The 22956-nt window shown below is 38.8% G+C and overlaps 1 protein-coding gene across 8 annotated transcripts in view; it reads right to left on the reverse strand.

Annotated features, from left to right (window-relative positions):
- FBXL2 (F-box and leucine rich repeat protein 2) overlaps positions 1–22956 on the reverse strand; it is a 108569-nt gene that overhangs the window by 33274 nt on the left and 52339 nt on the right. For 7 of the 8 annotated variants that reach the window (XR_012901888.1, XR_012901889.1, XM_075921837.1 and 4 more), the window contains 4 exons: positions 20103–20233; positions 7917–7977; positions 7061–7105; positions 6269–6325 (listed from right to left, as the gene is read on the reverse strand). Coding sequence is in view for 5 of the 8 variants with exons in the window: in XM_075921837.1 (XP_075777952.1) it covers positions 6269–6325; positions 7061–7105; positions 7917–7977; positions 20103–20233 (294 nt within the window). In the remaining 3 variants the exon portion in view is untranslated. Of the gene's footprint in view, positions 1–784; positions 941–6268; positions 6326–7060; positions 7106–7916; positions 7978–20102; positions 20234–22956 lie in introns of all 8 variants that reach the window. The other variant, XR_012901890.1, reaches the window with a different exon arrangement.

Consider the following 22956-nt stretch of genomic DNA (forward strand, 5'->3'; position numbering starts at 1 on the left):
ATGTTTCATTCCACTGGTTTATATTATTACTATTAAAAAAGGCATCTGTCTAGTGCAGAAACAAAGGGGCATATTTTAAATGCCATCGCCTGAAGAGCAGGAAAGGTAGCTGCCAATAGGAATAGCTTTGGTTTAAGGATTGTAGCAGTCAGAATGATAGACTCTAACTGTAAGTTGGCTTCATCGTTATAGCCCCAGGACAGGCACTTTGTAGCACTAGCCAACCTCAGCACTCCTGTTGCTCTCTGGGGATACAGAAATTCTATTTAGGTTGTTGCACAGATCCATTTACTGAAAATAAGGAGCAAAATTACACATGTGCAATGCCAAATGCTTACTTTAAGCACCTAACAGGAGAGACATGCTATCTTTCTCTGTTCTTCTAGATAGAACATTCTCCACTCTTTCAAACCTGTATGAAAAATAATTATTTGATTTTTCTGCAGTGCTAATTTCCCTTCAGCATTTCCTTTAGAACCACTGAAAAATCAGTGCTCAATTTCAAAAGTGATAGATTTCTTGCAGAGTAAGTTATCTACGTCTGTCACATGCCGCATGAACACTGCATGTGTGTATTAGTGCACATACTATGGATCCATGCATCAGTTCAAAGACCTACAGTTGAACCACTCCAAGTTAAGTTGGTTCCTGCTTCCTTTAGAGGATTCATGGCCTTCACAAGACCATTGTCAGAATAACAAGACACCCTTGAATTTTCATTGCAGGTAGTACTCTGAGGCTATTGTCAGCTACCTATAAAATAAATGCTCTGCACAGTCATCACCTCTGCAGAAGGCCTTGATGTGTTGAGTTGATTCCATCTTTCAATCTGGGCTTTGATCAAGCTCCCAGCTCAGCACCATGAATTGTCCATAGCCCACCAGCTACCTGCTCTGTGTGCCTTTTTCCTTGTCTGCAGAACAGCTCTGGTGCGGGGACCCTTGGCAGTGAACAGAAAGCGAGTGCATTTTCTAACTCCTCAGGAGAGCCAAATAGTAGTTCTCAACAGTCCTGTTAGTTCCAAACACCACCCCCTGAAAATTCAGATCCAACAATTGGGAGAGCCATGGGATTCATGTATCCTTTCCCCAGCCTGCAACACATTAGTTCTACCTAGAACCTTTATCCTAGCAGCACAATGAATTCTGAGGACTACTACTGTGACACTGGGTGGATACAAATTGATTTAAAAAAATTGATTTTATTATTTTAAATTAAACAGAAGGATTTTTAAATAAACCTATTAAAAATTCAGTTTCAAAGTACCTATGTTAAGACCTAAATTTACCATAATCTTAATCATACAAATGAAATACAAAAATTACATTAAGTAGTATGTTTTCAGCCAAGAGTTAAAGAAGTCAACCCCTGAACAGGTAGAAGTTACTGGCTAAGAACCTGGAAACAGTCTGTTGAAGTGACTGTCAACTTTTGACAGCAATAGCCTTTTCTGCAGATTATTTGCTTAATTTCAGTACATTCAAGATCAGCTCAATGGCTAGTTCACTCAAAGTCAAGAAATCAAATGGAGAGCTGAAAAAGCAGGAAAACTTGTTTTTCTCTTCTAATCTCTTCTGAATAAAAAATTAGGTGTGAAAGAATGAGATCAATCAGTTTTAAAATCTTAAGGTCATAATGAATTGAACTGATTGTTTCTGGTTACTAGCTGCAGATATTTTCTTTGTTTAATAAATGTTTTAAATAGAACACGTTTTGATATATAGTTTTTCTTATGTATCCAGCACTTTCATGATATATTTTGAAATATATAAAACTATTTTAATTGAACTTTAATTTCCATCCAAAATAAAAATAGTTAACAAAATTAAAGAGGCAAGGTAGAAGAGATAGTATCTTTCATTGTGTCTCAAAAGCTAGTCTATCTCCCCAACAGAAGATGATCCAGTGAAAGATCTTATTTCACACACCTTGTGTCTACAAAATTCTTGGACTCAACACAGGAACTACACTGCATATAATAGATAGCAGATTTTTAACTTATTAAGTAAGAAGTGCAACAATCTTCATTTTCTAGTAAAAATTCGAATCTAAATAGAGATAAGTTAAGTTATATAATGGCTTACGTAACAGTGTATAAGAAAACCATACCCTCCTGATTCACAAAAAGACACCTATTTTCGTGTAAAGTCCACAATCGCAAACAACATATTTTAATGTTTACCAACCTTTATTGGTAATGACTCTTTGTTTAGCAAAATAACTAAAAAAGAGTACAAATACATATCACAATTAAAATAAATTACTTAAGTCACGGTTTCTACTTTTATAAATCATGATTTACATTGATAATTTGAAACATTTTGATTTAAATTAGTGGTTCTCAAATGTATTTGATCATGCGGCCTTTGTTGTGTCTGTAGTAATTTATGCCCCCACCATGTACCAATTAAAAAAAAAATCAACATGCAACTCACATTAAATACTAAAAACAGCGAAGCACTGAGTCAAAGGGAGACAACAATACCTTGTAGTAACACCAAAAGCAAAACTGTGATTGTGGTCAATGCTTGCAATTAAATGTGCACACCACATCATAGCAAAGAGATTACATAAACAAGGCAATGTCCTTGTATAATGCTATGAAAACTTAATAGAAATCTGTCATGTGAGGACCCGATATGTCTGGAGCAATCAGTTTTGCTAGTAATTCATTGCTGTGAGTAAAATGTGCATGGCACTTCCCCATCCCAAAGCTTCTCATGCCCCCTGGCTCCCGGTCTGAGAACCTCCGATTTAAATCAATCCATCCTGCTATAGCAAACCCTTTGCTTATGGAAGATTCTTGGCCATTAACAGGCAGACTACCCTGTATATCTTTAAGATTAGCTTCCTCCTCCTCAGTTTTTCCCCTTTACTCAAAGTTGCAAGGGAAGATCAGAGACAGGAAAGAGAGGGAGGACTCAGAATGCTCCAGTTCTAGAAGTTTCACTGAATCTCATGGAGAGAAGGGAGATTTCATCCATTTCTCCACAGGAATTATCACAGCATGTCCCCTTCAATTCCAGCTGCTTCATGTTGTATTTTCATTTTATTCGTCCAACAGGGTGTAGTATTAACATGTTTTATATTAGCACATCATGTAATATATGCATAGATATTTTTTAAAAGGTTGTCTGTTTTATTCCTGTCAAATCCTTATCTTAAGGTCTGCGTTTATGTTCTTTGCTCTTGTTAAGTTTTGGATGTTTTAGATCTCGTCTGCCTTCTCTATGTATTTGTATGCATATCCTCCTGAACACTTATTTGTCCGCTACTCTCCCCTCTCTGCAAAGTCTATTTATAGCACCTGTGGGAAAGCGGGTGGATGGCTGGTTGGCTGGTAGGTAAGAAGGAAGGAAGGAAGGAAGGAAGCAAGCTTATATGAAGACAAATTTGACCTTTAGGGTGTCTACTGGCTAATTAAGAGAATTTCACATCCTAAGGAAGAAGTAAGAAGCTTATAAAATTCAGCTTTCCTGAGAGATTGTACTCTTGTGATTAGAAACTGAGTTAGACAATACAGGATGTACAGTTAAATTCATAAACTGAATGAAACAAACATGCCTAATGTAATACTGTATTCTGTATTAAAGCACAAGGAACTTCAGACTTGATAAATCTGGTGATGATCGTTAATAAGGTAGGAAGTGTCAGGTTTATAGTTAAAATCTTAGAATAAAGAGGGCTGGTCAACTTCCTTCTGTTTGCTATTTAAAAATAATTGCTGTGTACAAATCAAATTAAGACTAAATTTTGTTGAACAAAATGATTAACAAACAGTATCAACAAGATAACTGATGAATCATAGAACTCTAGAACTGGAGAGGTCATCAAGTCCAGTCCCATACCCTCATGGCAGGACCCAGTACCACCTAGACCAGAGAGAGATTCCTTCTGCTGATGGCATATCCCTGAACAAGTTACAATTTCTCGGATATATTTATTTATTTATTTATTTATTTAGAATTTCCACATAAAACTCTCAAATGCTTTTTAACTTCTATGAATTGCTTAAATTAAGTACTGGAGTGTTTAAATACTGCCAAAAAGGTTGTGTCTGTTCCCTGATTTGTTTTGTAAACAAACCCTAATAGTACAAACATGGTGAATTTAAAATCTGATTTCTACAACCTTAATTAAAATGCACTTTGTAAATATTTGGGCCACTAAAGCTCAATTGGATAAAGGTTCACAGCATTGCTAACCTGAATTAATTTAAAATGTCAAATTAAGATTAGTGGGCTTCTTTCTTTTTTTTTTTTCCCAGTTCACCTGGAATTGTCCTTTGCACTATCTGCCTGGACATTTAGTAATTTTCTCTGCTACACCTGAAAAATATTAGACAGGAAATTATTTTTTTTTTTACCAAACAAGAGAGCATATGGTTTCTGTACTATAAACTTGCCATCTTATACAGATAGTAACCTTATTCCAGTTCTCAGCTGATGTACTCGGACCTGTAAGAAAGTCTGCAACAGTTGTCTGAGGTACAGGATATTACAATCCTATTACCTGTGAAGTAGACTGTTAAAGAAGGAATAACACCCATAAATTATAGTTGCTGATTTCTATAACATCGCTTTTGAAGCACTGGGATAGCAGGCTCAAAAAAATTATTGCATATACCTGAAGAACTGGTTACAAATGAGATTATGATATCAACAAAGCAATGCTGTAATTTGTACCGTAATTATTCCTCTTCATTCATTTTGATTCCTAAACCTAGTTTTATTTCTAAACTTTCCTCTCCATTTCAAGTAAGTGATGCTATAGCATTATTGTCCCCAGACACAAAGACAGGTAGCATTTTATAAAGAACTCTTGATAAAGCCATTTTTCTAGTCATACCAAATTGATACAGTCTAAGTAAGGCTAAAATGACACTATCAAATGGAACAGTAAATCTTTATAAAATAGATTCCCTCTGCTGAACAGTATTTCTAAATTACAATATATGTTGAAGTCCAATGTTCAGTGAAAAGTCAATGAAGTTTTTAGATTGACTGCCCCAGATTTGTACAGTTTAAAATAAATTTAAATATGAATGATCCTATGAAAAGTCAGAGATGGGATGGAAGCCATTTTCAATATTGTGGCCAAGGTAAGTAAACAGTTCCTTGTCTGGTTGGTAGACTGCTTCATTCACTGAACTAAAGCATATAGTGTGTGGAATTATGGCCTAGGAACAGGATGAGAGGCTTAATCTGTGTATTGCAGTGAATATGATTCCTCTTTAAAGACAAATCTCTTCCTGAGCCTGCTGCTGCCTTAGTAACACACTTCCTCGAGCTGTGGGCATAGAAGAAGCCAATGATATGGCCACACAATTAATGAAGAACTAAACATCTCCTTAATCTCTCCAAAACATAGATTATAAAGTATATCTAGTCTCTTCAAGTACATTTAAGGAAGTTTCTCACAGTGAACAGTAACCTGCCACATATGAAATACAACACACCTCCTTTTGCCAAATGGTAGTGGTACAGTTGACTCCAAATGCCTAAACCTAGTGATCTGAGGTACTTCAATTTCAAAGTGGCCAATCTAAGTGATTTTAAAGTAGCCTGATTTTCAGAAAATGAACATACACCCTATGAATATCAGATCCATTAAAATATTTCACGTTGATTGCTCTAAAAACATGATAATCAAAATCATTAAATCGCTTTTGAAACTGCAAGCCTCAGAAACTGATAATAGATACCATAAATTCACTGCTGTTAAAATGTGTATATATATACACACACACACACACACACACACACACTTCACTCATCTGAATATGATTAACTCCCACATGACTATTTATAAGATTGGGCTCTATCTGAATACACCTTTGCTAGGTAATTAATTTTTTTTTCAAATTTACCATTATCTGATGTTTCAAAATGTTGTGTAAATTAAAATTTCATTATTTAAAAAAATCTTTAGATGTAAAATATGTATATTTAAATATTTGAAACTGTCTTATATCGCTTTTTTGACTAAATTGCTCACAAATAGAGGACAATTACAGGTTCAACACAGGCCAGTTTTCTGATTATCTTGGAATTCATGGTTTGCTTTGAGAAAACTTACAGTACTTAATGCCATATTTAAAACATTTTTAGAAATAAAAGTCATTTAAAACATGCTTTTGTAAAAAAGTATAAATTGTTCAGTGTCACAGAACCAAAAACTATCAGCTACAGACTGCAAGTCAATCCTTATTTTGTTAGGACTTTTTAAAATATTTTATTAATAGTTACATTATAAGAGTTAAACTCACCAATGCTTGAAGTTTAGGACAGTGAACAGAAAGTTGTATCAATGTATTATCTGTTATCTGGAAAGGGAAGAAACCAAACAATTGGCTACATAAATGCAAAGTTATAGTCTGGGCTTATATATAATAATAGAACTGACTAGCAGAAAAAAAAATCTATTTTGTTCAACTGAACACGTACACTTGGGTTTAATTTTATTCCATTCAGACTCTTCTGATCTATAAACCCACTGAAGGATAAAAAAATAAAAGCTTCTCCTTTTCCAAAATTTTAGCAGAATAGATGGAGAAAGAGCTTAAAATGTAGCTGCTTTCACGAAATCAGGCACTACATGCTGAATCGATCACCAGCCTATTTGGATAGGTTCATTTCACCTTGCCAATTTTTAGAGAAGTGAGATAGAGGGGAAAAAACCCTACTCTTATCCCAACAGAGAGTTCTGTAAACCTTCTTAAAGTTCCAGTAAATCCTGCCACACTTTGTTCCTTTGCTCATTTTTATAACTTGATATCTCAAACAGATTCACAACCAATCCCTACACCAAAATTAGGCATTTCTGTCTAGCGGATGAAGTTTCTGATATACATTGGGCTTTTGCGAAATGGATAAATGTTTGTCTTTAAGTTTCCCTTTTTACAGACTTCCCAATAATTATCTGCATTTCCTATAAAAATATTAGAATTTAGAATTCCTAATATTGGTAAACAAAAATCTAAAGCACTGATGTTCTGAAAGGCTTTACAGATTCTTATAAAGGATTTATGATGAATATTATTGGTAAAACTGATTCTCACCAATACACACTCTTCTAAGTCCATCTTTTCCAGTTCGTGGCAATTCTAAACAAATAAAATAGAAACAAAACAAAAAAAACAGACAAGAAGAGAGGTGACAATCTGATCTTCAATTTTAATGGGTGGTCCTAACAGAATAACCATTAATACTGAGATAAAGACAAAGGGAGAAAGAACATTTAATTATTACACTGTTTTATATATCTATGCAGGCTTTTGCCTTTATAAAAAATATTACATATTTGTTCAGCACCTCTTGTTCTTTAAGATATATTGCACATGTCCATACCATTTTAGGCATGACCTGTTGGGGCAAGACAAGTGATCTCTGTACAATTGTGTTGCTAGCTGAAAGTATATAATGCCCCAACTTTTCTCTAAATTCCTTCATGCTGGAAGCCAGTATATGTTGTGCCTCTGATGCAAAAGAGAAAGAGGGAGGGTTGTGGAATGAATATGTGCACCACATCTCAAAGAACAATAGTTCCTGAACAAGTATGGAACTTTTCTTTTTTGCATGCTTCCACATGTCCCTTTCACTTTAAGTGACTCAAAAGAGTCTGAGGGAGGAGGGTATTGGACTCTGCAGTTGACCTAAACAAGGAGTGCACCACTCTTCCAAACTTAACATTGTACATGGAGACCTTGGAAAGCACATAATGAACAATGAACAAATGAGCAGATGATCAAGATACAGCTTTGCCAATGTCATTGATGGGACCGTGACCCAGGAAATCAGCCAAAGCTGGTTGGGTTCTTCTACAGCACGCTAAAACACTTTGAGATAGGGATGTGAATGTTTAACCAGCAAGCCTCACCCATTAGGTAAACTGTATATATGTAAAATAATCCTTACCCGTGCAAGAAGTGTAAAACCTGCATCCGTCAGGTGGGAACATCTTGCAGCTTCCAAAATCCTGAAAAAAATAATTTTTTTAATCATAAAAATATTACTGATACAGTAATGGAAAGGTTTTTTTTTTTCTTTTACTTAAATCTATTGGCTATATGTTTGCAAAATATAACTGATTTAGAGATGAATTCTTAAGTCCATTTTCATAGTGTTTGTAATTTTTAAAAAAGGTAGGACAGATTTTTGATTCAGCTAATCAGAAAGATGTTCAGGGTACATAGCAAAATTAAATTATATACAATTAAGAATTATACCTATGTATATACGTACAGAAAAAAACAGAGTGAATTCTGGTCCTTCTAGGCCTACGCATACACCTATTTTTGAGGAGTAGCTGTGTTACTTTGTTTCAGCAAAAACAACAAGTAGTCCTGTGGTGCCTTAAAGACTACAAATTTATTAGGACATAAGCTTTCGTGGGCTTCAGCCCACGAAAGCTTATGTTCATACACCTATTATAATAATCAAAACTGTGTTTTGAGAAATACTACTTTCACTGGCTATCTTATTCTCGATGCATGAAGAAATAAATGCATTAAACAGAAGTGGAATTTGTATGTTGGGGGAAAGTACAGAAAAAGTATACATGTGGAATTTAGAGTGCAGGTCAAACCATTGTAATGTGCCCCCATGTTCTATATAATGTCAAGTCCTTACATTAAGCATTTTGGCTTCAGGTATCAAGAATCAAGGAGACAAGAACTTAAGAACATACTGGGTCAGACCAAAGGTCCATTTAGCCCAATATCCTGTCTTTGGCAGTGTCTCGGACAAATTAACAGAACAGTGATCCATCCCCCGTTACCCATTCTCAGCTTCTGACAAACACAGGGTAGGGACACCATCTCTGCCCATCCCAGCTAACAGCAACTGATGGACCTATCCCTTATGAATTGATCTAGCTTTTTTTTTAAATCCTGTTATAGTCTTGGGCCTCACAACATCCTCTGACAAAAAGCTGTCAAAGGCAAAACATAAAGCCAGCCCTGCCTGAATGAACCTTATGGAAACAAATACAGAAATATATTGGAAAAAAACCTCATCAACTGAAAAGCAATCCCTTAGGAGAGGTGAGTAAATTAAAATAGAGGAAAAAAGGAAACTGATAAACACAACACCAGTACATATGATTTTCATTGTAGTATTTCTGCTCTTTCCTTGTTCAAGTTTACACTAAGCAGATGGTAGTGAGCAATAAAACTAACCAGGAAAGAATGTCACAGGGTACGTCTATACTACCATGTTATTTTGAAATATCTAATTTTGAAATAGTTAATTTGAAATAACGTGTCTACACACAAAATGCATTTAGAAATAGCATTTTGCTATTTCAAAACAGCACGTCCACACTGATTGGACACAATCGCATTTAAAGCCAGCCAGAAGTGGTTCCGGCAGGGCATCAGGTCAGAACAGAAGTTACTTTGTGGCCAGAGCGGCCAGCAGGGTACCCTCGGAAGGGCTGGAGGCCCCATATTACAAAATAAGCATCTACACAGCGCTTATTTTGAAATAGCAATTTTGAAATTGGTAAACCTCATTCCACGAGGAATAGCACCAATTTCAAAATAAGCCCTCTGCTATTTTGAATTAATTTCAAAATAGCAGTTGGCTTGTGTAGATGCTAGGAAAGTTATTTTGAAATAATGACTGTTATTTCGAAATAACTTTGCTGTGTAGACATACCCACAGAGTAACAAAGAGCACAAACTCTCCCACTTCCTCTAGGTTTGACAGACAAATTGCTAAAATTCTCTGTTTTTCCAGTGTACATAGTTGTTTATAGTGTAGAGACAAAAGAGAAATTATATCTGTGGCTAAATTAAGAGGGAAAACTAAATCAGCAATCTGAGAGGTAGGAATAAATCAAGTATCTCTGTTTATGGACAAAGAAGAAAGAGATGTCTTCATCCATTGGATAAATGTGATATAGTACACCTCAAACAAAGTATCCATTTTCCTATCTTCTACCCCGCCCCTCTTCCCTCAAAATGTTACATTCTCTCAACATGCTCCAGGCTCTAACCATTTACCTCAAACACACCCGTGCCCCTTGTGTTTTGCCAAGGCACTTCGCTGCCAGTACTGAACAGTACAGGGTAAAGCCCTCTCCTCACAGAGCATCTCCCACTGCATTTCTGAATACTACACTCTCTCTCTCATACCCCTGTCATCTTGGTCACTTCATGTGGGTGGATGCAGATACATCAGCTTACCACATGAGACATTTACTGGGTGACCACATCTTTACCACTTGCTATGCCATTACCTCAGTAACTGCGGCAGACATCTTACAGACTGTCACTTCTTGTGAGACCTCACATCTACCTACACGCTGAGCACTGCTTGCTAATCAGTCATGTTTGGAATCCACATATGGACCATCACTCGAAGAATTAGAAGAGGTTACTTATGATAGCCAGAGGTTCTTCGAGATATGAGGTCCCTATTAGGCTTCCAGTCCTCCCCCTCTTCCCATACTCTCTGTTATGGACTACTTTGCTTACAGTTAAGAGGGATACTGGAGCAACAATGACTTCATGGCCGCTTATAGCCTCAGATGTGAGCATGTGGACAGTGCACATGCAAGTCAATGCACACTGCTACAAAAACTGATCCGGGTTCGACACATGGCACACATGCACACCCATGTATGGAATCTAAATAAGGACCACACATCTTGAAGAACCTCTTCTTCTGTAGCTTTGTGGGTGACCTCTGCCTCTCATCAGCACAACAAATCTCTTCTCTAATGGTCCATAAAATGAAAACATACACAGTGACGGGATATGCTTTAAAAAAACCAGAAACACAACTTATTCACTATGCATCTGTTCAAAAAGCACTAAACACTAGTGCACAGGCAGCAGTAGATGAGAAAGAAAAGGAATGGTGATTCTACCTTTAGATTAGTAGTCCCTGGATCTAGACACAGGATGGGGAGAGGTGAGCTAACAGCTGTCCTATTGTGTCATTCATTTAGGGGCCCGTTATGCAGACTAGGTTGGGCAACAAGATTGGGGCTTACTGAACATAAGACATTGCACTGATAAAGATGAGTGACTGAAGTTCCCATGTTGACTTGTTTTTCTAATTTGCATGAGATTTGATGTGGCTGCCTAGTAAAATTACTTCCAGACACTAGCTGACATTATCTGTTTATTTCTATACATAGTGACTATTTTTGGAGGGAGATACAGGTGAGTAGCCATCTTACGTGGCCCAAAACCTAGATAGTGAAGCTGAACCTTTGGTGAAGAACCAAAAGACATTATTTTTAGGAAACTAAAAATTACAGGTAAGTAATTTTCTCTTTCTTCCAAGGTAAGCATCCTTAGTATAGTTATACTTGTTGCAAGACTACAGAGGGAAAGAGAGGTATCTCTGCTAAGGAAACCTGAAGAAGAAAACCCAGGACAGACATGAGAAGAGATTCCAAGCTACACAAGACCAGAAGAGAGGGGAGGAAAGAGTTGTAACTCAACTTGAAAATACCATACTGTAGAGTAAATTAATTCACTCCTGACACCTTGCCTAATAGCACAGTACAGTGAGCTGCCATTAGTGCCTTGTCAGAGTAGAGCTCTGACTGAAGGCTGCCTATTGTTACTTATGTGTCAGCGCACATTTACAATTAATCCAGGTCTTCACTGACATCATGCTAAATAATCCTTACACAGGCCAGGTTTAAGTATCCATGTGTTTCAAAGTGCTAACCATAAAGCACTATTCAGAAATGCATCAGAATGTCATCTCTTTCCCAAGTCTGCCCAGTGAGTAAATACCCTTTGCACGACAGAAGCCCTGTTCTCTCAATAGGACTGTATTGAACATCCATGGGCAGCCAAGGCTTGGTAAGCCTCACATTCTGTGATCTTGAGCAGGCTCATCATAGGTTGTTAATAGCCATTAATGTCTATGATCTAGACAGTACTTGGTCCTGCCATGAGGGTAGAGGAGTGGACTTGATGACCTCTCAAGGTCCCTTCCAGTTCTGGTGTTCTATGAAATGTCTAAGTGTGAGAGAGAGAGATCACTATATGACTACACCTGCCACTGTCATATGCAGCTGAACAGGAAACACAACCTGTTCTTCCCCCTGCCCCCTGCTAAAGTGCGGATCACTGAATGTTGATTTTACTCTATTAAGTACATAGGCTATTTTCCACTAGAAGTATCACAGAAATGGCAATACTTGAACTGTTCAGATCCCCTTCTCCTCAAGAGAGAGGAGCACCTTTCTGATTCATTGGGTTCATCACTCCTTCCTACAGGAGAGAGAGAGAAATGGTGCTAAGAGTATGAAGAAGATGCAATGTACTTGCAGTCATGATCTGAGTTCAATCACATCATACATTTTTGTTCCCAGCCTCTTGAGGTAGTCCCAGCAACTAGATTAATTGCAAAGGCGTTGGAGTGAGCTGAGATCCTGGACATCCTGGTGCACAGGCATCACAGGGATTTATTGTCCCATCTAGATATATGCCTCTATATCTGCTTCCAAGATGTTTCAATGCCTCAGTCTCCAAAATAGGAGCGAAACACCACTCGTCCCCCCCACACAGCTCATCAAAGCTCTGCTTTGATGTACCAGTCTTATATGCAGTCTCATTCAGCTCTGCTCCACTCAAGGATTCCTTCTATCAGACTTGACAGACCAAACTGATTTCAGATACCTGGGGAACACAGAAGGAGACCAAAGCATTTGTCATAGGATCTGATGGCTCAAAGTAATAAGCTGGAGCAGATCCCATGCCACATCCAAATCATGATCATCCCTCAGACAATACAAACACCTGATACATTCACTGATGGCAGGCACTTCTCTGTTGAGGCACCTCTGGAAGCCAGTATGGAGTTTATCCATTCCTGTTAAAACAATCTAAACTGGAAGAAAAAACCCACTAATAACAACCTGCATTGTCACCTGGGATGAGCCAAGACAAAGGTACTATGGAAGACTATAGTGTGTGGACGTGTCAGCAAACCAACTGAGCCTAGACAAAGTACCAACATTTTCTTTAAAAGAAGATAGGGAAATACAAAAAATTGAATATCAGCACTTAGCTAAGGGAAAGGGCAGGGGTGCCATTTCAGATTTTGGTAGGGGGGGCTGACCTGTGCATGTGATGATGGGAGGACAGATTGAGGACAGAAGCTTCAGCAGTGTTACTGAGCATGCTCAGTACAAGCCAAGCTCCAAATGGGGAGGGGAGGAACCAACCCCATCCGCCCTCCTCCCCCTACCCCTCCACATCATCTCTATCCAGGGGCTACCAAGGTATTGGAAAACTCTACTTTTTTTGGCAGACAACTTGGCAGTTAGCTGACAGGAGCCCTGTATCTAATTCCTATATAAAAGAAAGAAAATTAAATACATATTAGACACACTCAGCTCTAACACTGATATTCTAACATCTTGTGGCAAGTCACTTAAGGAATACTAGTTACCCTTAAAATTTTAATGTATAGTCTTACTTTATTACTTACTGACTCTGTGGAGAGAAACCCACCCCATCAGGACTCCTAGGTGCTCTCTCAGCTCTGGAAGGGGAGTGGGTCTAGTGGATTACAGCAAGGGGGCAGGATACAGTTCAGCTCTATGTAAGAACATCAGAATGGCCATTCTGGGTCAGACCACAGGTCCTTCTAGTCTAGTATCCGGTCTTCCAACAGTGGTCAATGCCAAGTGCTTCAGAAGGAATAAGCAAGAGAGGCAATCATCATGATCCATCCCCAGTCACCCATTCCCAGCCTCTGGCAAACAGAAGTTAGGGACACCATCCCTGCCCGTTCTGGCTAGTAGCCATTGATGGACCCATCTTCCTTGAACTTATTTTGTTCTTATTGGAACCCTGTTATAGTTTGGGCTTTTCCACAATCTCCTGGCAAAGAGTTCCACAAGTTAATGGTGAAAAAATGTATTCTGTTTGTTTTAAATCTGCTGCCTATACATTTAATTGGGTCAGCCTCTTGTGTTATGTTAGTGAAAGAGTAAGTAACATTTCCTTATTCTATTTTTCCACATTGCTCATGATTTTCTAAACCTCTAATATATCCCCCCATGCTTTAGTCATTTCTTTTCCAAGCTGAAAAGTCCCAGTCTTGTTAATCTCTCCTCAGATGGAAGCTGTTCCTTATCGCTAATAATTTCTATTGCCCTTTCTGTACCTTTTCCAAATACAATATTTATTTTTTAGATCGGGTGACCAGATCTGCACACAGTATTCAAGATGTGGGCATACGATGACTTTATGTAGCAGCAATATGGTATTTTGACTTATTATCTATTCCTTTTCCAATGATTCCCAATATTCTGTTAGCTTTTTCGTTTTTACACTGCAATTGCACATTGAACAGATATTTTCAGGGAACTATCCACAATGATTCCAAGATCTCTTTCTTGAGTGGTGGTAACTATTTTGTATCTATAGTTAGGATTATATTTTCCCATGTGCACTGCTTTGCATTTATCAACACTAAATTCCATCTGCCTTTGTGTTGCCCAATCACCCAATTTTGTGAAGTCCCTTTGTAGTCAGCTTTGAATTAGTCCCTGTTCACCCCTTTTTCAAGAACATTTGTAAGTTTAACACATAAGAATGGCCATACTGGGTTAGACCAAAGGTCCATCTAGCTTTGACCACTGTCTGAGGACAGGATACTATGGACAGATGCCCCAGAGGGAAGAAACACAACAGGTAATCATCATGTGATCTCTCCCCTGTCACTCATTTCCCGACAAACAAGCTAGGGACACCATTCCTACCCATCCCGGCTAATAGCCATTGATGGACCTAACCTCCATGAATCTATTCAGCTCTTTTTTGAACACAGTGATCCAAATACAAATCCCAGCAGCACAACACTCGTGCCAGCTATTTTCTCCCATATCTTTTAAGTGGAGTACCTAGCAATGTTTTCACAATGACCTAATGATCTTTCAGTTGCCTGAATGCCCCATCTTTTGTTGTTCTTAATCACCCTGCCTTCCTCTTTTTAGAACAAACTCCCTGCCCCAAAAGCAAAACTGGGAGCAGCTCAAACTCTACTGCGCATTTAAGAACTGCCTCCGGAGTTGGGGCATGTAGCTTTAAGCAGACCCCACGTATGAAATCCCGGGGGTTCAAACTCAGGAGACTACTGTCTCCAACCCCTCATAAAAGGCACCCTTAGGAAAGGGGGGAAAGAGATAATTGATCGGGTAATCACCAAATATGGAGCAGTTGGTGAATGGAACTCTGAACCATTATGTAGAAAGAAAGGAAACTAGCTAGACATCATTGACCACTGGATTGGGCAGGAAGTCATATGGCACCAGCTGATAAGGTGGAGCTTTGAATTTACAACATCTGATCAGTCATGACTGGGGAGAACGGAATGCTAACAAATGGTACGTCTGCAGAGAACAGCACCTGGGATTGTCAGACTAATCTCTAGAGCACAAATATTCCTATAAGGCCTGCCTCTAAATGTGCCAGTGGCTAGACCACGTGAACCAACTTTGGGAAAGGGGTTAAAAGATTTCTGTAGATTTTCTGGTTCTTCAAAAGATGTGCCATTTAGGAAGCACAAAGAAGTGGGGAATTATATCTCCGGTTGATTTCCCAATATGAAATGTTTAATATGGTATATTTTAGTACATAGCTTTGAAGCTCAGTCTATGGCAATTTGCATTAGCCTTATCTTGGATAAGAGATGGATCTGTGGGGATCATTTTGTCAGATTCATTTTCCTTGGTGATATCTTGTTACCCTAGTGTATGAGAAATGGCTGAAACTGTCCCCTGGTGGCACTGGGTGAAACTAACAAGCTACAAAATAGTAAATCAAGCTGGCTTAGCTAACAGTGCATTTTCTGGTGCATCTTTTAGATGCTTCCTTACATTTTTCTTGTGAGTTGTCTCTCTCTTAAAAGGAGGAGTGTGGGACTAATACATATATTAGGCCTCTTTCTTTGCCTTAGAAAATGAGCCAGGAATTATTTCAAAGTACCTATATTTTTCTCACAATTAGAAAAAATAATTCAGATTTATCCTAACTAGTGGCAATGGGTTTAGCCCTCCAAGGAGTGTGATGCATCAGTTTGAAAAGACTTGTGACTGAAGCAAGAGCAAGCATATGCATTCATAGCTATTTGCATAAGTGTCCACAGCTATTTCGTATGACTGATAAGAAGTTGGCAAATTTAGATCAGATAGGTACACTGACTTGAGGAAAAGCTTTCTAAATTAACAAAAACTGGTATTTTTCTTACCAATCAGGTTAAATATGTACCGTATATACTCGAGTATAAGTCGACCCGAATATAAGCCGAGGCACCTAATATTACCCCAAAAAAACTGGGAAAAAGTATTGACTCGAGTATAAGCCTAGGGTAGGAAATGAGGCAGCTACTGGTAAATGTAAAAAATGAAGATAGATACCGGGTCTAGCCCCGGAAGTCGGGGCGAAAGCTGCTCCGGTGCCCCTGGTCTGCTGGAGACCGTCTCCAGCAGACCAGGGGCACCGGAGCAGCTTTCGCCCCGACTTCCGGGGCTAGACCCGGCTAGACCCGGCCAGCGGCAGAGACGCGCTGAGCCCGCCCGCCTCAGTTCTCGAGATGCTGACTCGAGTATAAGCCGAGGGGGGCATTTTTCAGCACAATAACTGTGCTGAAAAACTCGGCTTATACTCGAGTATATACGGTATATGGTGGAATATGCTTGGTAATTTTACATGAACACTATAGATTTGTAAATTATGTAATTTTACAATACCAATTTTGTACACGAGAAACTAGCATCCAAGTATAATTTGTTATAATTCTTTGATACAAAGTTGACTGATCTATATATTTTCCTTAAGGGATTTCAGGATGCCCCCCTGGTCTCTTGCTTTTCATCAATGCTGTCTGTGACTTCTTGCCTCCTGGTTTTAGGCACTCCTGGTGATAGCGCCCTTCTCTTTGGAGCAGTTATTTGCTCCTGTGAAGTTCGTACAGGCTGAAGAGCCTTGTCGCAGAGAAGAAGCTTGAGCCGGAGATCCCTGTCCCTGTGCGCCCGCGGGGTTAATTTCAAGCAATGAGTGCATTTTTGGGGCACATGGGACTCCCCCAAACAACGGACACAGACTGCGTGACCGTCTAAGGCTGGCATAGCCTCTTTGCACTGGGAACACCGTTTGAATCCTGGTGTCCCAGGCATGATAAAATTGACTAGGCAAACTGCGGCACTGGCAGAAATTGACTAAAACAACATCTTTCCTCCTTCCTCCCCCCCCCCAAACTAACTAACTAACTAACTAACAGGAAACTAACTACTGAACAAAGACTAACTATTTTACAATTCTTTCTGACAGGATTTGCTCTGCATCTGAGGAGATCGCAAAGCTCCGCCAACAACCTAGGACAGTTGAGAGGAACTGGCGGGGGGGCCGGTCTGCGCTCGTGATCAAAGGCGCAAAAGCCGAGCACTGCAGGGGGCATGCGCAGACTGGCCAAATATTGCTCTGAAATCTTCCGACCAGCGGCACTGGGATGGACCCAACACCTAGAGTGGAGCACCCACGGGGCCACTCGAAGAACCATTCCTTTCCACTGCATATGAGACTTTTACCTTTTGCTGGTACTTTAGCTGGGTATCAGGTATCTGGAAATACCTATCTTGCTAGCAGATAGTATTGTTAGCCAAGGAACCCAGGCCCTGACAAAGCTGCCTTGATCTATTAAGTTGTTTTGGATTTATTAAGTTAGTAGTAAGTTGTTTTATAAGCTAAAGTAGTGATACGAAATGAATTTGTTTCAAAATCATGATGTTCTGTTAAAGGCCTGCTCATTAGAAAATTGTTTAACAGCCCCTGTGCTGTTTCTTCTAAAATTGCTTAGTAGAAAAATGTATAGTTATAGTTTGTATGAATGAAGTACGTGTGTGCAGCTAAGAAGAGATAGTATGTTAGTAGCAGATGAGCCTAATTACAGAAGAACAAAGGAAACAGGTGCCAGTATCGCCTTGCCTTGATGATCCAAGGAGTGCAAATTGATGACCCTGGAGTGTAAAAACATCCCTCCAAACTAAGAATAAAGTATAAGGTAAGGAGCAACTGAGTAAACATCCAGAACCTAGTTTGTGATTAAGGATCCAAACATCATTGATGGAACATAACTGTGAGAATGGCAAATTTATAATTAACAAATCCCAACTGACAGCAAAATCCATAGACTTACATGACAGACAACTAGTATAAAGATGGGTGACAGCCAGGAGACTTGGGGTTCATTCTGCACCAACAAAGGATCACTGGACTCATCCAACAAAGGCCAATCTCCCACTCATGATCAGTCTATCTGGCCACACTAGGCTGATTTGAGCAATAAGACGTGGTAACTATGGCACCAGCTGCAAAACCTTTCTGGCATGGGTACATGTTTATACTGATTTAAATCCTTAATTAGCATTTTAAATAGACAAGTCAACATGTCAGATTCCCTGAAAAAGGCACCATATCTAACACAGAAGTGAAAGGCACAAAAATTACATAATCTGCAACAGGACTGTTCTCTAAGGTGCTTCTTTTGAAGCCCTCTTTGCATCTCTCAACAATGAAAATGTATGAAACCTATCACTGTATCACATATTTGGCCAGTTAAATCTAGCAGTTAGCAATTTAGGTATTTAATGTTACTAAGTGGTAAGCATGTCTAACAAATTGATCCCCCCTTCTGAAGTTATTGTCTAAAGTACCATACTGATCTGTCACAGACTGTGACTTTGCCATTTTTCCATCACTTCTGAACTACCCTTAGGTCAATGGCAGTAGCAGCAGGAACTTTTAAAAAATATAACTATCAAACAAAGAACACAACATAAAAATAGACAGAAGCATCTCAGGCTGGCAATCAAACCAGTTTTTTTCACTGACACAACAGAAAAAAAGGATTAAAGCTGGGTTATATGTACATGTATAATCCTCTTTCTTGGTAGCATTCATAAGGCTTTAAAGAAAATTCTCACAAAATCCGCAAGGCTTGAGATCACTCTTAATACCATATATCACTTTAAGTAACCCAAGGATGGGAAGCTATTGTGAATCCTTAACCCTTTAGAGAAAAACTTAAACAACAAATAGTATGGTAGCACTTTAAAGACTAAAAAAAATTTAGCTTAAAGTGCTACCATACTATTTGTTGTTTTTTAAGTTTATCCTGTACGGACTAACTCGGATACCCCTCTGAACCTTTAAAGAAAGTTTCCTTACTATTAAGAGTTAAAAAATAAAATTATTTTGATTCATGTAGCAGGCAAACTGCAGCTACTAACACTATAATATAAAATATTAGCAACTAATGTGTACTTCTGCATTGTCAATTTACGTATTTCAGATATACTGAACCACATTCTTTTTCTTGTTCCAGACTCTCTCTGGTGGTGTAAAAGGTGCCAAAAGCAAAAAGATCTCTAGAGCTGCTCCATTGTGGGAGAGTCACCAGCAAGCATGGCCAACACCTATGCTATTCCCACTACAACCCTCAGTATAAGGGCATCAGAGTCTGAAGAAGGGAGAGGTGAAGCCTAAGTGCTACTATAATGTAGCTACTCTTGGCTGGCATACTGGACCTCAAGGCTGTTCTAAGTACGCCAGCACTGGGAAAGAAAAAGTCAGAATATAAGGGTGTTACAACTAGTTTTGTTTTGAGCCACCTTACCTCAGGTGTGCCCATCAGATATTGGGTGTAGATGACAATTTAGCCCATCATCGATTTAAGTTTACGAACACTGGAAAGTATTGTATACTAATGGAAAAACACACTTAAAACATCACCTACTTCAGATAGGATTTACAGTACTTTTTGTAAGATAAAAGAAGATACAGAACCATAAAATGTGGTGCCTCTCAGAATAGAGCATCAGCTTGTAGAAAGTAGCTGAAGAGCCTTTGTATGTCTCTATGAAATAATATAGTCAGTAAGTAGCTATGACAAATTCTTTTTCCTCCTTTCACATGATATATAGGAGCTGGGTTTTTGCCCTCATGCCGAACACCCTTAACTCTGATGGAAATTAATGGTAGTTGAAGGTGCTCAGAATTTCATAGGAGAAACAATCTCCCAGAATCAGGCCAATGATGAAAACAAAAACTTTGACATACTCACTTCAATCTCGGACAGTTTAGACCAAGTGCCGTGAGAGAAGCATCTGTGAGGTTGCTACAACCAGAAACACATAATGACTGCAGTCTGTGGCATCCTCTACAAATTTTTACAATGCCTTCATCTGAAATTTGCTGAAACAAATAAAAAAGGTTGAAATTTATCCTGATATCAAGTAATTTGTTTAGGAAAAAACTGAGCCATGCAGAATGACATCAGATCAACAGTGTTTATGTTGTCTATTTTCATCCGCAAAATGTCTGAGGGAAATCACACACCACATGATAACTCTGCTTCTTTGAGACAACCATCACATAGGATTCTTGCTCATTCACATCTTTTTGGTATATTTGAGATGCTTTCTAAAGCAACGTGAAGCTGGTTCTCTCCCATCCGTGGCATGGTTTCAAGTGGTAAATATTTTACTTTACAACATACAGTTTGCATTTTTAGGGGAGCTCTTCCTTCCCACAAATGTAGGGATTAAATGAAATGTCTAGGAGTTAAGAGACTAGCAGTTAGAATGAAAGATGAAGGAGGCGTTCATGCCCAGTGCCACAGACTGCCAAAAACTAAGAGCATTCTGGGTGCAAGACCTAAAAGTGGGAATCCTATTGTATGGCATCTTCAAAGAAACAGAATTACAGGTCAGCAACTATTCCTTATCCCCAGTTTACAGAAGTACATTAAAATACAGAGATTTGCCCCAAATTACCCAGGAAGCCTGCAGCAGACCAGGAAAACAACCCAGACCTCTCATTTCCCTGACTTCTGAGATCATTTTTCATTATGCCGTTCTGATTTAGCCACTCTGAGAGAACTATCAAAAAAGAAGTCAATAATGGTTTTCTGTTGATATGCATTTTAGTAGTTAAATTCCTGCACTGCCGTTGCTCATTAAAAGTGCTGTCATACGGGTGGACATCAGGTGAAGACAGGAGGCCCCTGACTTGTGACCGCCCAAGTTCCAACCCCCTGCACTTAGAACTATTTTTGTAAGCGCAGAAGGGGCTGAAGACCCCCGACTTACGTCCTTGGCTCACATTTACGATGGTGCACGGCGTCTATCATAAATAAGGGTTCAAGTTACAACGTCCCCAACTTGCAACCCTTCCCCTCGGAACCAATCAGGTCACAAGTCGGGGGCCTCCGGTATTGCATTTTATTAATATTTGCAGAACAGACTTAAATGGGGCCTGTGTGTTGTAGTCTTGCCTTCGTATTTATGCCCATCAGTGTGAAAGAAGCTATTTGCATATATATTTACATATATATGCAAGCACACTTAAGGTGCGGCCCTTGGCATGTGCTACGAGTATCACTGTGGCCCCGGGAGCTTCCAAAGTTGAGTAGCCCTGCTCTAGAATGTTAGCAGATTAAAAAACAGGTACACCTGATGTAAATCCTCATGGATCCACCGAGAAAAGAATAGATTTTAGAGTTTTCACCTGGAATCATTTTAATTTGACAGACATACTGAACCATTTTAGACCTAATAGTGGTTCTTTACCACCTGGTGGTGTAACAAGAATGTATATCTTAAATTTGTGCACTGAATGGCTCCTATTATTTTACTTGGAATCAACTATCTAGAATTTCTCTTATTTTTTAAGAATGATACTCTTGTGACAGTAGTGAGCAGATTACTGAACTTGACTCAGTGATCACTGAACTTGACTCAGTGATCACTGGAGAAGGATGGAACTCTAAATTAGCTTGTAGAAAAAATCCCCTCTTTGAAATTATCCAAGATTTCACAGCACCTACATCCTTTTCACTAAAGAGTAAAATTAATTTCCATGGTTCACATAAAGATGTTTGCAATCTACATAACTGTATACATTCTGAATGCAATACCTTTTGAATATAAAGAATAATGATAGTCTCCATGGGCAAACACAGTTCACTTTCCTACCATGTCAATGCCATGCTACTTCTAAGGATCACAAAAATGAACTTGCAAAGCTTCCTAGAGACAGATCACACTTCTCAGTTTAGAAAGCTCCATAGTGATAGCCAGTGAACCTCATAGGCAAGAGACTGCAACTACAGCCTCTGAGAACATGTTTCATAGCAATAAGCTAATAGGACAGATTTTTCAAAGCAGTGCAAAATCACCATTCCTGCATGGCCTCAAAACTGACAACCAACTTATGAAGAATTATCTATCCCATTGTAGAGATAATCTTCCAGTCACACAGAATCAACATAAGGCAGCGATAGGCAACCTAACCTAGTGAGTGGACTGCATGAATGGCCTTTCTTCATTTCAAGGGGCCACAAGATTATCACAACCAAAACTGTCTCCTAGGATAGGGTAGTTTTGCTAACTGGACATGCATATCTATAAGATGACCGGACATCCTCCTTTGAGGACAGTCCTCCTTTTGAGGGGCTTGTCCTCCCTAATAATTGTGTCCTCCTTTTGTCCTCCTTTGAAAAAAATTGTCCTTCTTGTCCTACTTTGCCAAAAAAAATATATCCCGCTGTTTTTTAAAGTATCATTATACTGCAATTGAACCCCTGTTAAAAGTACACAGAGGGTATTTATGAAACGTTATTTATTTTGAGTCATTTTAATTTAATGTCAATGTGATTTTTTTAGTTGACACAATTAACTCTAAAAATGTCGAAGAAAAGAAAATGCCATTTCAACGAGAATATAAAAAAGGAATTTCCTTTCATCAGAATTATGGATGAAACGAGATGATTCATTAGTGAAGCGTACTGTCTGTTTGGTGGAATTCAGCGTGGCAGTAGGTGGCCAATCCAGCATAACAAAGCATGTTTCATCAAACACCAAAATTCTTTAACACCGCATCAATGTCCCAGAAAGTCAGACTTCTCATCATTTGGA

The sequence above is a fragment of the Pelodiscus sinensis genome, chromosome 2, assembly GCF_049634645.1.
Source record: "Pelodiscus sinensis isolate JC-2024 chromosome 2, ASM4963464v1, whole genome shotgun sequence".
NCBI classification, from domain to species: Eukaryota; Metazoa; Chordata; order Testudines; family Trionychidae; genus Pelodiscus; species Pelodiscus sinensis.